This window comes from Dermacentor albipictus, unplaced genomic scaffold (assembly GCF_038994185.2).
Source record: "Dermacentor albipictus isolate Rhodes 1998 colony unplaced genomic scaffold, USDA_Dalb.pri_finalv2 scaffold_47, whole genome shotgun sequence".
NCBI classification, from domain to species: domain Eukaryota; kingdom Metazoa; phylum Arthropoda; class Arachnida; order Ixodida; family Ixodidae; genus Dermacentor; species Dermacentor albipictus.
In genome coordinates, this window is record NW_027225601.1 from 641,618 (window position 1) to 656,301 (window position 14,684).

The following is a 14,684-nucleotide window of genomic DNA, read 5'->3' on the forward strand; positions in this document are numbered from 1 at the left end:
GGATGCTTCCAGTGTGCCCCAGGCCGCCAGGCCAACGCTACCCTTGGGGCTTGCGACCCATTTGCAACAACGGGCGCCAGCGGTCCGATTGCAATAACGGGTGTCAGCACTGAGGTTCCAACAGCTGGTGGCAGCGCTGAGATTCCAACAGCCGGTGCCATCGGTGCGGATCAAATAGCTAGTTGCCAGCGGTGATATCGCGACAACGGAGGCCAGCAGCGAAGATATGCGGTTGACTGTATGCTGAGCAGCACAACGACCATCCGGGAGCAGTGCAACGAGCCCTGTGTGATGACTGGTTGCCTGCAGCGGAACGACTGCGCCGAATTCTTGGCTTGGCTGCGAGGTTTGGTGAGTGCGGGACTTTCTTCTTCTGAGTTTTGCCAGGCTTTTGTTAGTGTCAGAAACAGAGCTGGTAATTGTGGTTGTCGTTGCTGCCGGGTTAGTTTGCGGCAAGACAATAGTAGGCAGTAGAGAAAGCAGCATTCAGAGCAGCCATGGATTCGAAGTCGTTGCGCAAACCGAAATTGTTGGAGCTTGCAAGAGAGTTGGGTCTGGATGTCTCAGACAAACTCAGAAAACCAGAACTGCTAAGGGCTATTCTTGAGTTAGGAGCTGAGGATGACGAGCTGTCGGAATGCCTTGAGACCATTGAGGAGAGGGAGACGGCAAAAAGACAGGAACGCGAACTTAAAGAACAGCAACAGCAACAGCGAGAGAAGCAAGAGAAAGATGAGCGTGAACGTAAAGAACAGATAGAACGAGAGCAACAAGAAAAACAGATAGAACGAGAGCAACAAGAGAAAGAAAAAGAGCGAGAGCAACAAGAGAAAAAAGAAGAGCGTGACCGTCAACACGCTTTAGAAATGAAGCGTCTCGAGGTAGAGATGGAACGCGCTCGTAATGGAAATCAGGCACACGGTGCAGGAGAACGAGTATTGTTTAAAATGACTGACCTGATGCGGCCGTTTAAGCTTGGAGAGGACATTGGTTTGTTCCTGGTTAACTTTGAGCGAACGTGCGAGAAGCAGGGGTTCTCTCGGGAAACGTGGCCACAGCGCTTGCTCACTTTGTTACCCGGCGAGGCGGCCGACGTAGTCGCTCGCTTGGATAGAGAGGAGGCAGAGGATTTCGACAAAGTGAAATCGAGTCTGCTAAAAAAGTACAGGCTGTCAGCGGAGGCGTTCCGTCGGAAGTTTCGAGAAAATGAGAAAGGCAAAAGTGAGTCATATACAGAGTTTGCCTACAGGCTAATGTCAAACATGCAGGAGTGGCTCAAAGAAGAGAAAGCGTTTGGTGACCACGAGAAAGTTCTGCAGTGTTTCGGGCTAGTACAGTTTTATAGTCGGTTACCTGAGAACGTGCGCTACTGGGTCTTGGATAGGCCAGACGTTAGTACGGTGGCTAGAGCCGCTGAGCTAGCCGAAGAGTTTGTGACGCGTCGGGCTCGCGGAGCTAAGGACGGTCAAAAGGGTGAATTTGGCTCCAAGTTTGAGAGGCCGAAGTTCACGCCCATGAGAGCAAAGGGGGACACACGTAGTGCGGACGCGAGTGAAAGCAGTCCGACTGAACGTAAGGGTACGGCGGCAGCCGAAGCCGAACGCAGAAAGCGGTTCGAGGCGAGGCAAGCGCGCGTGTGTTATACGTGCCAGAATCCGGGTCACTTTTTGGCTCAGTGTCCGGAAACAAAAACAAAAGTCGTGTTTTTGTCATTATGCAGCACTGACGAGAACATGAAGCTTCTCGAGCCTTACATGCGATACCTCCTCGTAAGCGGGAAAGAGTGCCGAGTGCTTCGCGATTCCGCAGCTACGATGGATGTAGTTCACCCCTCTTACGTAGAACCCGATATGTTCACGGGTGAGTGCGCATGGATAAACAAGCCGTGGAAGCTCATAGCGTGTGTCTGCCCGTAGCAAAAGTGCTTATTGAAGGTCCTTTCGGAGCACTTGAGACGGAGGCGGCAGTGTCATCTATGCTGCCCCCCCAGTACCCGTACCTATTTTCGAACAGGTCCGATCACCTCCTGCGCGAGAAGGGGCTTTTGTTTGGTGAGGCTAGCGTTCAGGCCTTAACCAGATCGAAGGTTCGGGAGCTCGCTGCAAAGGCAGTAGTTGCGGGGCCGACGTTGTCAAACGATGAGAAAGGGTCAGAGGCGCAGCAAGCTGATATTCAGAGCACGCCCGAACTGAATAAAATTGAGCCTGTACCGTTAGAGGCACCAGATACTGGAGAGGAAATTCCCGATGCGGGAAAGTTAGAAGAGCTACCTGCAGACTTGCTCATCGCGCCTACGTCAGACGGACTTAATAGGTTGCTAAAAGTCAGCCGTGCGGCTTTGATAGCCGAGCAAAAGAAGGATAGCAGCCTAGAAAACATACGCTGCATTGTCAAGGAAGGTATCGCCAAGAAAAATGCTCGCTTTGTGGAAAGAGGTGGGGTCCTGTACCGGAAGTATCTAGACCGCAGGGGAGTGGAGTTCGATCAGCTGATCGTGCCTCAATGCTATCGTCAGGATCTGTTGCGCTTGTCGCATGGGGGTTCGTGGTCCGGACGCCTAGGAGTTAAGAAAACTAAGGACCGTCTCTTGCAAGAGTACTATTGGCCAGGGTGTTTTCGGACGCAGACCACTTTGTGAAGACATGTGACACCTGTCAGCGGGTGGGCAAACCAGGAAACAAATCGAGGGCGCCGTTGAAGTTGCTACCTATCATTACGGAGCCTTTTAGACGGCTCGTTATTGATACAGTGGGACCTCTGCCGGTAACAGCCACGGGGTACAGACGCATTTCGACTGTGATCTGCCCAGCGACAAAGTTCCCTGAAGCAGTGCCGCTTAAAGAACTCAGCTCAGTTGAGATAGTAAATGCAGTACTGTCCATATTTGCGCGAGTTGGTTTTCCTGCGGAAATCCAATCAGATCAGGGCACAGTGTTTAGTAGCGCTTTGACGACAGCCTATCTCGAAAGGTGCGGGGAAAAGCTGTTACACAGCTCAATGTACCATCCACAGTCGAATTCCCTTGAGAAGCTCCTCTCCGTCATGAAGCGCGTGTTGAGAGCATTGTGGTTTGAACAGCAAACTTACTGGGAGCTGTTTCTGTCTGGGGTGAGGTTTGCAGTAAGGACCGCGCCGCATGCGGCTACGGGGTTTTCGCCTGCTGAGCTAGTGTACGGTCGCTCGCTGCGATCTCCGCTTCACATGCTTCGAAACGGATCACTGCCCTCTCTAATGGCTGCAGACCATCTGCTTCACAAATGGCCGCCTCCTGCGCTGGAGCCTCGCTAGGCAACAACATTCTTTGAGGTGCGTTACAAAAAGGGGAGTCTCAACGGTAACGCCGATGGCTTAAGTCGAAGCCCCTAACGTGGGAATCAGCCTCAAAATTGTTTGTTATTGATGTTTTTCTTCCTGAGGCAGGATTTTTAACATATTGCTTTTGTGTAGTGTTTCAAAGTGATGATGTGCTTTGTAGTGCAATTTCCCGATTTGTGGACGCGTTCTGAGTGCTGCTATAGACTACTGTAAGGAACTAGGCAGTAGTATAAAAGGGGAAAGAGCCTGGCATGGCTTAGTGAGGGTTGTGCCGTGCTTGCTGACTGAGCGGCTGAGTTTCGGCGTAGTTCTAACGCTTGCTGGGAAAGAGAGAAAAATGAGAACTCTCCCGAAGTCACTTTGCAGTGTCCTGTGTGAACCTGAACGTGAGAACGAGGCCTTCTCGGTGCGCTGCGCTCAAGAAACGCCGAGGGACGACCGACTTCGGTTATAAGCATCATCGAGCGACATCCCTCCGGACAGCGGATGCAGTCCCCTGACCATCGGGATCTCCTTCCCCCGGCGGGGCGGTCTGTTACGTTTCGCCTGTGACGCGCGGTGTATCCGGCGCGGATTCAACGGACGCCGGGGCTTCGTTCAAAGCGGCGGACATTTTGGCCCGTTCGGAGCGGCCGCGACGCATCCCCGCCGAGCGCGTCCCGGCATGTTCAGTGCCACGTGTCTTTGTGTGTGCGTGTGTGTGTGTGTGCCCACGCTTGTCAAAGCGCGGCAGCTGGGGAGAGGAGCTCCCTTAGTGTGAAGCGAGGAGGTCTGACCGGCGCCGGCCCGGCTGATGCGTCACCTCCTTGTCTCTACATGTCTCTCAGTCCGTCCGTGCCCGACCGTCACGTGACGTAGTCCCGTGACCTTCCCTCTTGCCCTCAACTCCGAGAGTATAAGAGCAGCTGCCCCCGGACGCGAGGAGAGAGGCTCCGATTTCTTCTGTTGAGTAACCTGCTCTCCCGTGTCTCTACTTCGGTCGACCTGACCGCCCCCTCTTTGCGATGCTAGAATAAACAAGTTGTTCTGTTAGCAGTCGCCTCATGCTTTGCTGGGACCTTCGGATGCTTCCAGTGTGCCCCAGGCCGCCAGGCCAACGCTACCCTTGGGGCTTGCGACCCATTTGCAACAACGGGCGCCAGCGGTCCGATTGCAATAACGGGTGTCAGCACTGAGGTTCCAACAGCTGGTGGCAGCGCTGAGATTCCAACAGCCGGTGCCATCGCTGCGGTTCAAATAGGGGATCGCAAGAAGCGGTGACGTTGTGAAGGAGAGAGTCTAGAGCGGGTAGGAGGAGAAGTGTCGCCAGAATTTACTTACTACGTTTGCCGGGGGAACCGAGGAGCAGCATGAGGCCTGTGGGATGGGAGGTAGGACCAGGGGGTCGAATTTCACGAAGTCCGGCAGTGACGTGAAATACGGCCGATACTGCCACAAGTGAAGCATATATGCCGGTCGTCTGGAGTACGCCATTAGGCCGGATTGCGATAGCGCGTTGGGGCATTCAGGCTGCTGGACGGAGTATAGTCTGGCCGATTAACTGAGTAGACGTTGGTCAAGCCAACGTTGGGCAATTCTTAGCGTATGATGGACTGGATCAACAGACAGTCACCTGGCAATTGTCGGGGCCATGCGTTGGGGTCGGGACAGGAAATGCGGCTTCTATTTCACGTCGGATGACATGTAGGATGCCATCAGAGCAATTGGGCATGGACGAGTGTGGAGGTCTTCGCAGGTGGACGTTGCAGCCGCGTTGTGAAGGCGGGATTGAACAATGCGGCGAATCTTGCCTTCTTCAGACAGCCGGCATTCGGTAATAACGGCTTGCACAGTGGAAGAATTCTTGAACACAAGGAGATTGAATGCATGATCTGCTATGCGCTTAACGACATGTGCAACTTTATCGGGTTCGGGCATCTTCGGATCAAGTTTGCGGCACATAGCGAGCACGTCCTGGATGTACGTGAGGTAGAAGTCAGTGCACGTCTGGACACGCGAAGCGAGATCTTTTTCGGTGGCGCGCTGACGTCTAACAGGCTTGCCAAACAAATGTCTCAGCTTCTGTTTACAAATCTACCAGCTGGTAAGTTCCTCTGCGCGGGTCTGAAACCAGACGCATGCCGTGCCTGCGAGGTAAAATATCAAATTAGCGAGCGTGATGGTCCGGTTCAGTGGTTTCTGTCGCTTATACACTCATATTCTAGAAGCCAGTGTTCAATATCAGTGTCGTCGATGGCAGAAAAGGTTCCTGAGTCGCGGGGTTGTGCTAGAATGACGGTGGGCATGGGTGCCGACGGGCCCGAAAAGTCCTCGCGTTGAGCTGGCATTGCAGATGCAGCCAAGGAGCGCCCACTGCGTAAATCCGTCTTGATAATGATCCCGCAACCGCCACCAAAGGTGTTTCGGAGCTAAAAACTGTGAGACGTACGTTTACAGGATATTTGCAATAATTGTAGCAGCTGACAAGATGGTAGACAGCGTGCGAAGTCCAGAGCGTCTTCTTCATCCGACTAAGATGAAAACATCTCCTTCGTCAGCATGTCAATATTTCATAATATTTTACTTATAATTACATTTCAGCACACTACGCAGGTAAGCGAAACGCAGCTTCGCAAGTATAATTTTTAACGAAAAAAAAAACGCCAATTCTATGCCCCTCCTTGGGAGTGCTGTGACTGCAAACGAAATCAAAGTTAGCCGATAACACAGTTCCGGGGTGGAAAAGCGGAAGGCGGAGGGAACTATGGTCCTTGTTCTGGCGAAGTAAACTTACAGTGGATGAATTACTTTTTGTGAAGAAAATATTGTTACCGAGTGCGCCAAAGTGTCATATGTGAAAAAGGTTTAAAAATAACCAGTAATACGGACAGAATTTTGACTCACAGGATTTAATTGAATGTCATTTAGGCTGTTCTTACCACTGCTCCAAATGAGCCCCTTCACTTGAGACTTGGTTGTGATTGTGCAAAGGGGAACAAATTGCTCTTAATTTCTAACTATTGACCAAAAAAGCAGTACAAATTCTTAACTAAAACTGCTATTATTGTGATTCTCTTAGTGCCCAAGCCAAAGCTCTTGTTGCTGACACACTCATTGCATGGTGCAGTCATATTTCGGGAGTCACACCAGCGACAGGAGCTCATTGGCTGGAATCAAGCCCCCCTCGAGTCGGCGCTCTCAACCAGTGGGACTGGCGCTCGACGGTGTCTTCCAGGAGCGTCAAAACACCGGGAGCCCTCCAGCCTGGCCACACCATGCACCCCCTCCTGCATCGCCCAACGACGACCACAACGAAGTGCCATTAGCATCTCCGCCTAGCGACATCGAGGGACAACCACCTGACTACAACGAAGTAAGTAAGGATGTGGCTTGCCATTGAGAGCGGCTAGCTTTCAATGTCAGTGCGATCTGCGTGTGTCCTGAAAATTGTCGTTTCTGGCGTGTTGCTATAACTCGAGCTGTGGCTGCTGCGCTATTGCGGAAAACACCGAAAGATCTGCGCTACCTTTTGGGGCTTACGGCTCGCTCTAACTAGCAAACATGGCAGCTGCCAAGACGGCGTTAATTTGACTCTATAAAACAAAAAAAGGTTGCAGAACCGATCTCAGCATGACTTTCGACGATAACGCATTTCGCACTGAATCCATTTTGCAACATAACGTATTGCAACCCTATACACGAGCTATCTATGAGGCTTAAACTGCAGTGGGACTCCGCTTTGGCACTTGCTTAACCCTTCGATGTCGAAAACTTTATCTCAATCTGAAACATCAGTGACATTTTGGCACGCATTAAGGACTGTGAGAATATTTCGCATATGCTGTCAGAAAAAAATCTTCATAGCTTAAGAATACGGTGTTGCACCAGAGCAACATTGGGCACCTATTGTACTATTTTACATTGGAAGGCCCTGAAAAATTACGGCTTGGAAGCAAGACATGTTCTAGGACCGTTTTCTTTCTTCTTTCTGCGCTGAGCCAACGCGTGAGCACGGAAAGTTCCCGGCAAAGCTTCGACACGATCGCTTGGCATTTCAGCGTCTACCTCTTCTCATGACTGTACATAGCGAAGGTTGCTCACAGGTTGAAATGAACAGGAATTAGAAGGTTTTCGACTATTACTAGCACTATAGTCAGGATCATCCGGGGGTCACTGTCGAAGGCAACTGAATAATTCACCATCTGGAAGAAAGGTTATTTCCTGAATATGTTCGTCAGTCAGCCACTTTCTTTCTTCGGTCATTGGCATTTATAGAGTTTTATTATTTGACAGTTATTGTATCATGTCCAGCTGATTTGCTTACTTCTAGTTTCGGACTAGTGAGAACATTTCAGATAAATCATTGTTTTCTATTACAAATCCTTTCGCCACGGTGTCTAGAGACTGTTGACTACCCAGAGCCTGTTGATTCTGTATACCGAGGCGCGGACCACTAATTACGAAGTAATCATGTAAAGTTATCCACTATTTCTAGAACCACCATTTCAGGTTATATCTGCACGTTAGAGCGAAGTTCGTTTCCGCTGTACACAATGTGAGGAAAAGTATTCTCGTCTCATTAGCTCAATATACATGCTATTGATTCGCCTAAACCGACTGATATTAATTATTACTTTTATTATGTAGCCTTTTGTGATACCTTTTGTCTTCTTTTGTTACTTCTAAATGAAACTTGTGAGGAAGGGGAAGACTGGCTTTTCATATTTCTTTTTCCCAGCGGTTACTAAACATCCATTCAGACCCGGATTTAACAGTGCTAATGCCTTTTTTTGTGTTCTATGTTGAGAGAGAAAGAGAGAGAGAGACAAATTTACTGGTCATGGTCATAGGTAGCATAAAGTCGTTTCGCCATAATATGTGGTTCTATCCGGGTACGCAATGTAGGATAAAGAGGTTTTGATTTTCGACACTTCTGATCTTTGCTTACCAGAAATGCCGGCATGTGGTCAGCTAATAGGGTCGCTATATACACCAGCACACTGTCCGGCACGAATGTTCTGAGTGTATGGTAATTTAAAAAGTAATTGCGCCAGTCATTTGAGTAGGCTCCATCATACAATTATGGAGGTTGACAGACTGCACAAACGAAATATAGTTATTATTTGTACCATTTGTTAAATCTATACTAAAATCGCCAACAACGACAATATGGCGGAGATAATATGCTTGAAAATCTTACGGCCCATTACACGCATTCTCTCACGACTTGAAGTGCACCTAACAACTGAAAGATTACCAGCATCATATTATTCCACAAGCCCGGAGACATTATACAATAGATTTTGTTTTTCAATATGTATGGTCCGTTATCCACATTTCAGTAAACTACGCAGGTAAGCGATAAGCATTTTCGAAAGTGTAAGGTTTATCGAAAAGAACTTTATTTCTATGCGGCTCCTTGTGAGTACTGTGAACGCAAACGAAATCAAACTTAGCCGATAATTGAGTTCCCGGAGGGAAAAGCGGTGGTAGTAATTAACTGTGGCCCTTGTTCTGGCGAAGTAAATTTGATGTGGATGAATGAATTCTTTTGTAAAGATATGGTAACAAGTGCTGCAAAGCTTCATATGTCTGAAACCTTTCAAATTAGGCAGTCATGTACGGACAGTGTTTTGAAGTATGAGATTTAATTACAAGCAACTGAAGGTATTCTCACCACCGCTCAAAATGAACCGCTTCACTTAGGACTTCCTTCTGATTGTGCAAGGGCGCCAAAGGTTGGTTTTATTTTGAAATAATCGCCGTTAAAGCACTAGAAATACTGAGCTAAAGCTGCAATTATTGTGATTCGCTTAGTGCCCAAGACAAATTTGTTGCTGACACGCTCATCGCATGGTGCAGTCATATTTCGGGAGTCCCACCAGTGACAGGAGCTCATTGGCTGGAATCAAGCCCCCCTCGAGTCGGCGCTCTCAACCAGTGGGACTAGTGCAGGACGGTGTCTTCCTGGAGAGTCAAAACATCGGGAGCCCTCTAGCCCGGCCACATCATTTACCCTCTCCTGCATCACCCAGCGATGACCACATTGAAGGGCCATTAGCGTCTCCGCCTAGCGACGTCGAGGGACAACCACCTGACTACAACAAAGTAAGTAATGATCTGCCTTGCGATTGAGAGCCGCTAGCTTTCAAAGTCACTGCCATCTGCGTGTGTCTTGAAAGTTGTCATTTCGGGCGTATTGCTATCACCCGAGCTGTGGCTGCTGCGCTAAGGCAGAAAACACCGAAAGAGCTGCGCTACTTTTGGGGCTAACGGCTCTAACTAGCTGCCATGGCAGCTGCCAATAGGGCGTTAATTTGAGTCTATAAAACAAAACCAAAAGAAGTTCTGCAGAACACATCTCCCGATGACTTTCGACGCTAACGCATTTAGCATTGAATCAATTTTGCAACATAACGTATTGCTACCCTATACAAAAGCTATCTATGAGGCTTAAACTGCAGTGGGGCGCCGCTTTGGCACTTGCTTAACCCTTTGACGTCCAAAACTTTATTTCAATCCGCAACATCAGCGACACTTTCGCACGCGTTAAGGACTGACAGAATAGCTAAACTTCATAGCTTCATAGCTGAACAATACTATGCTGCACCAGAGCAACCTTGGGCACCTAGGTACTATATTACATAGGAAGGCCCTGAAACACTTACGGTTTGGAAGCAAGCCGTATTCTAGGAACGTTTTCTTTCTTCTTTCTGCGCTAAGCCAACGCGCGAGCATGGGAAGTTCACGGCAAAGCTTCGACAGGATCACTTGGCATTCCTGCGTCTTTCTGTTTTCATGACTGTTCATGCCAAGGTTACTCACAATTTCAAATCAACAGGAATCATTGAGTTTTCCACTATCTTTAGCACCATAGTCAGGGTCATCCAGGTAACTGTCGAAGTCAATATAGGACAATTAGCCATCTGGAAGGAATATTCGCTCCAGGATTTCTTCGTGAGTCAGCCACTTTTTCTTTCGGTACCGTCATTTACATTTAAAAGAAAGGAAATATTGCCCTGTTGATAACATTTATGCTATTCCGTAGAATAAATAATTTGTTATTGGTTTGTTTTACGTTCAGTCCAGTGGGGGATTACTGCCATCAATACCTCCTAATAACTCATCGCGCCTCCTTACATGCCCGGTGTTCCTCATGAGCAACACAAGTTTTAGCAGGTAAAACTCAACTGTGAAAAGTACGCCCACATCGTGTAACGTCATCAGAAATGCCCTACAACATCTTCTGAGCTGTTTTATCTCTAACGGTTAACGTAGTACTGCCCTGTTTCAGTGTTGTTCACGATATTTTCTCATGTCCGCTGAACTCGCGTAGCCACCTTTCAGCAGACCCAAGAACGCGCTATTCCTGAATGTGCCACCATGTCTACATCGTTGTTTAAGGCTCAAGGTGCTCGGTCTCTCCTCACAGATGGCGGGAACAGTATCATGACGGGGGCAACCTTCGTGGGAAATAGTTTTCGGGCTGTTCCTCCTAGAAAACTGTGGGCACTGAAGGGTTAAGAACACTCGATGCGATCTAGTGGCGCCACCACCTAGCCTGCGTGTGGCCTCCGAAAATTACGATGCGCTGGTGCGTGCAAACACTCATAAACGCATCATGGGGCTGCTCGGCTTCACTCGCACACTTCTTTCTGCACACGCTTCGCTGTCAAGTAGCATGGAGAAACCTGCGCATGGCCTCAGAGGCAATACGGTACACGTGGTGGTGCTTGCAAACGCTGAGACTGCTCCAATGACTTGCCGCCCACCAAGTGACAAATGCGCTTTGACCGAAATTGGCGAAACGTTCATTGAAGAGAGGGACGGGCCAAGTATACCCAGTATGCGCATTGATGACGCCGTTCATTGCTTGCCTGTTTGTCGCTATTTCTCCTGCACTCTTAGGCTGCCGGTGCTGGAAGATGGTTGTAGACGATATCCACCGTGAACAGACAGCATTTGCAACCTCAGATGGCCTTTACCAATTCAGGATTATGCTACTCCCGTATTGTAACGCTCCATCCATCGTTCACCACATGATGCAATGTCTTCTCAGAGGGTTTATATGGCCCACATGTTAATGTAACTTGGAAAACAGCGTCGATTTTTCACGAACTTTCAAAGCTCATATATAGCGCCTCTTAGCCGTCCCTGACATTCTTCGTCGTGCCGGACTGCAGCTAAATTCGATAATATGTCACTTTGGTCACAGCCAAATCACATTGCTAGGCCACCTCGCAGACCTTAGTGGTGTCCAGAGAGAGCCGGGGCAAATTTACGCAGTCAACTTTTCTGTTCGCCCATATACAATGGATCTGCGCAACTTTCTAGGGCTATGATCATACTTTCGTCACTTCGCAAGGAATTTCGCGTACATGGCGAGGCCACTTAGTAAGCTTTTTAGACAACACCATCCTCTTCCATGGGGCCCGGGAAAGGCTTCTGCGCTCTCGCACCTCATCAGACAGCTCACGAATCCCTCGGTACTTGCCCCCTTTGACCGTACTGCGCTTACCGATGTCCGCACCAATCTGCTACACTGCACCGCTGTAGTACTGGCCGGAGACCAACGTGAACACGACTGTGTCATAACATACACTAGCCGCCTACTATCAGCCGCTGAGCGCAGTTATACCATTAGACAGCGCCACTGTTTGACTCTCATTTTACCAGTTGAGAAATTTAGACAATGTTTCTTAAAACTATCCTTTTCTGCAGTAACTGGCCACGACGTTCTGTGCTGGCTGTCCTCCATCAAAAAACTTTTCAGATGGCTGGGCCCTTCGCCCACATGAATTTTCAATTTGCTATTCGACATATCCGACCACCTGCATGAGGGTGCAGATTGCTCGTCCCAGTATCCGGCTCACAACCCCGGGATTGCACAGGAGAACACGAACAACTCTAGTTTTTCCATGTCCCACCTGATTCACATGGGTGAAGAAAAAACAAAACCTTCCTTACGAGAAACCATCAATCGCCTGGAAACATGGCCAAACGACACATCCAAAAGCAAATTTGTGGTTCGGGAGGATTCATATAGCATGCATATTTTGAATTTGGTGAAACTGAGCTGTAGTGCCTAGACACTACAGAGGAGTCAGTGTCTTCACCGAACTTCCCGATGCGCCCATTACCGAACACCTCGCCGTATCTCGCACATGCGAGTGTGACCATCGTCGTTTCTTTTGTGCAGGCATTGAACGCTGCGTCGGCTGTTACTCGGCTACTTGCCAGTGGTGCCAGCGTCGCTAATATCCCTGCTACTGCATGCAGGACACCTGCAATCAATTCGCATAATCATGCAACCATTGTGTTGCGTTGGACTAGATCTCCTGGGCCCTTTTCCCAAATTCACCTTGGGAAACACATGGACAGCCGTAGCTACTGATCATGCTACGCATACTCACTTACCCGAACGCTGCCAATCAGTTCTGCAACTGATGTCGGTCACTTCTTGTTACTTGACGTATATTGCATCATGGCGCCGTCTAGAGAACAGTTCACAATATTTCTCTCAAGTCATCCCCGACATTGAGCGTTCCTGCTCTACCGACGACGTGATACCATCCCCAGACCAATGTCCTCACAGGAACGCTTGAACCGCTCTCACAGACTTGTTATGCAAACGTATATACACATATACATAAATTACATGCCAATGTACATGCACATTACCATCATCACCAGCCTCTCTTTATTTACACTGCAGAACAAATACCTTTCCCAGCCACCTCCAATTATCGGAGTTTGGTGCTAGCCGATTCCGCCTATCGCCAGTAAATTTACTAATTTAATCACATCACGTTATTCTCTGCCCTCCTCCATCGCATTTCCCCTAGCACCCATTCTGTCATTCTAATAGTCCATCGTCTGTATACGGTATGCAATAGGTGTGCAGCGGTGACGTAGAGGTAGAGCCTCCGCCTCGCGTGCAAGAGGACCATGGTTCGAATCGCGGTGCCGCGCAAATTTCGACCGGATAAAAAAAAATCCGCGTGTAGATAAAATTCCATAAAACAGGCCTGGAATGCGCCCTGATCCCGGTGACCAGAACCGGTAACGCACTCCCTAACCAGAGCAGGATCGGCCACCATGGTGCACTACTTGGCCACAACCTACTTCATGAATACAACAATCAAACCCCGGCCCTCAGTCCCCAGCAGCTGGGAAGCAACTGACCACAGCGGTGCTCTGACCTCTGACGCAGCAGAGGGTGCTAAGAATCCCTGGGTCCAGACAGGCCACCATGGGAATCTGAACCTGGCAACGTTTAACGCTAGAACGTTACGTAGTAAGGCGTGCGTAGCAGTGCTGTTAGAGGAATTAAAGGGCAGTAAATGGGACATAATAGGGTGCAGTGAAGTTAGGAGGCCAAATAAAGCATATACAGTGTTCAAGATGGGCACGTCCTGTGCTACCACAGCATAGCGGAGAGACCGCAACTAGGAGTCAGATTTTTGATTATAGGAATATAGGTGGTAACAAGCAGGAATTCTATAGCATTAACGAGAGGGTGGCAGGTCTTGTTAAACTTATTAAGAGGCACAAATTGAAGGTCGTACAGGTCTATGCCCCTACATCCAGTCATGATGACCAGGAAGTTGAAAGCTCCTATGAAGACGTAGAATCGGCTATGGGTAAAGTCATAACAATATGCAGTGTACCGATGGGCGCCCTCAATGTCAGCGTAGGCAAGAAGCAGGCTGGAGACAAGTCTTTTCGAGGCGTGCATTCATTGTATGACTAATGCACACATCGACGTAAGCTTAAAATAATAGCTCCTCTACTAGCCGCTATTTTATTTTCGGTAAAACAGGCAACGTACACTAACTATAACAAAAAGTGCGACCGAGAGGCTGTATCATCGCTCATAATTCTTCACAGCGGGGAACAACCTACAATGCTGCATTTCCGACTGATAACAAGAGTTGTTTTTAACAAGAGTAACAGCATCCAGTCATGATGACAAGAAAGTCGAAATTTATGAAGACGTGACCATAGGCCGCAGTGACCATAGACCGGTAAGAACTCAAATTAGCATAGACTTGAGGAGGGAACAGAAAAAAACTGGTACATAGCAAGCCCACCTATCATTTAGCAGTAAGAGGGAAAATAGACGAATTCTCGATCAAGCTACAGAACAGGTATTCTGCTCTAACTCAGGAGCAGGACCTTAGTGTTGAAACAATGAGCGACAGTCTTATGGGCATCATTGAGGATTGTGCAATAGAAGTCGGCGGTTACATCGTTAGACGGGGTACCAGTAAATTATCGCAGGAGACGAATAATCCGATTAAGAAACGCTATTATATGAAACCGTACTGCTAGAACAGAATTGGCAGAATTCTGGAAATTTATCAACAAGCGCAAGACAGCCGACATAA

General features: G+C 48.6%; 1 protein-coding gene across 1 annotated transcript in view; it reads left to right on the top strand.

Annotated features, from left to right (window-relative positions):
- Positions 1-14,684, top strand: part of LOC135905549 (uncharacterized) — a 162,004-nt gene that overhangs the window by 136,876 nt on the left and 10,444 nt on the right. Inside the window, exons 6-7 of the mRNA XM_070530109.1 lie at positions 6,422-6,667; positions 9,157-9,402. Coding sequence (XP_070386210.1) covers positions 6,422-6,667; positions 9,157-9,402 — 492 coding nt within the window. The remainder of the gene's footprint in view (positions 1-6,421; positions 6,668-9,156; positions 9,403-14,684) is intronic.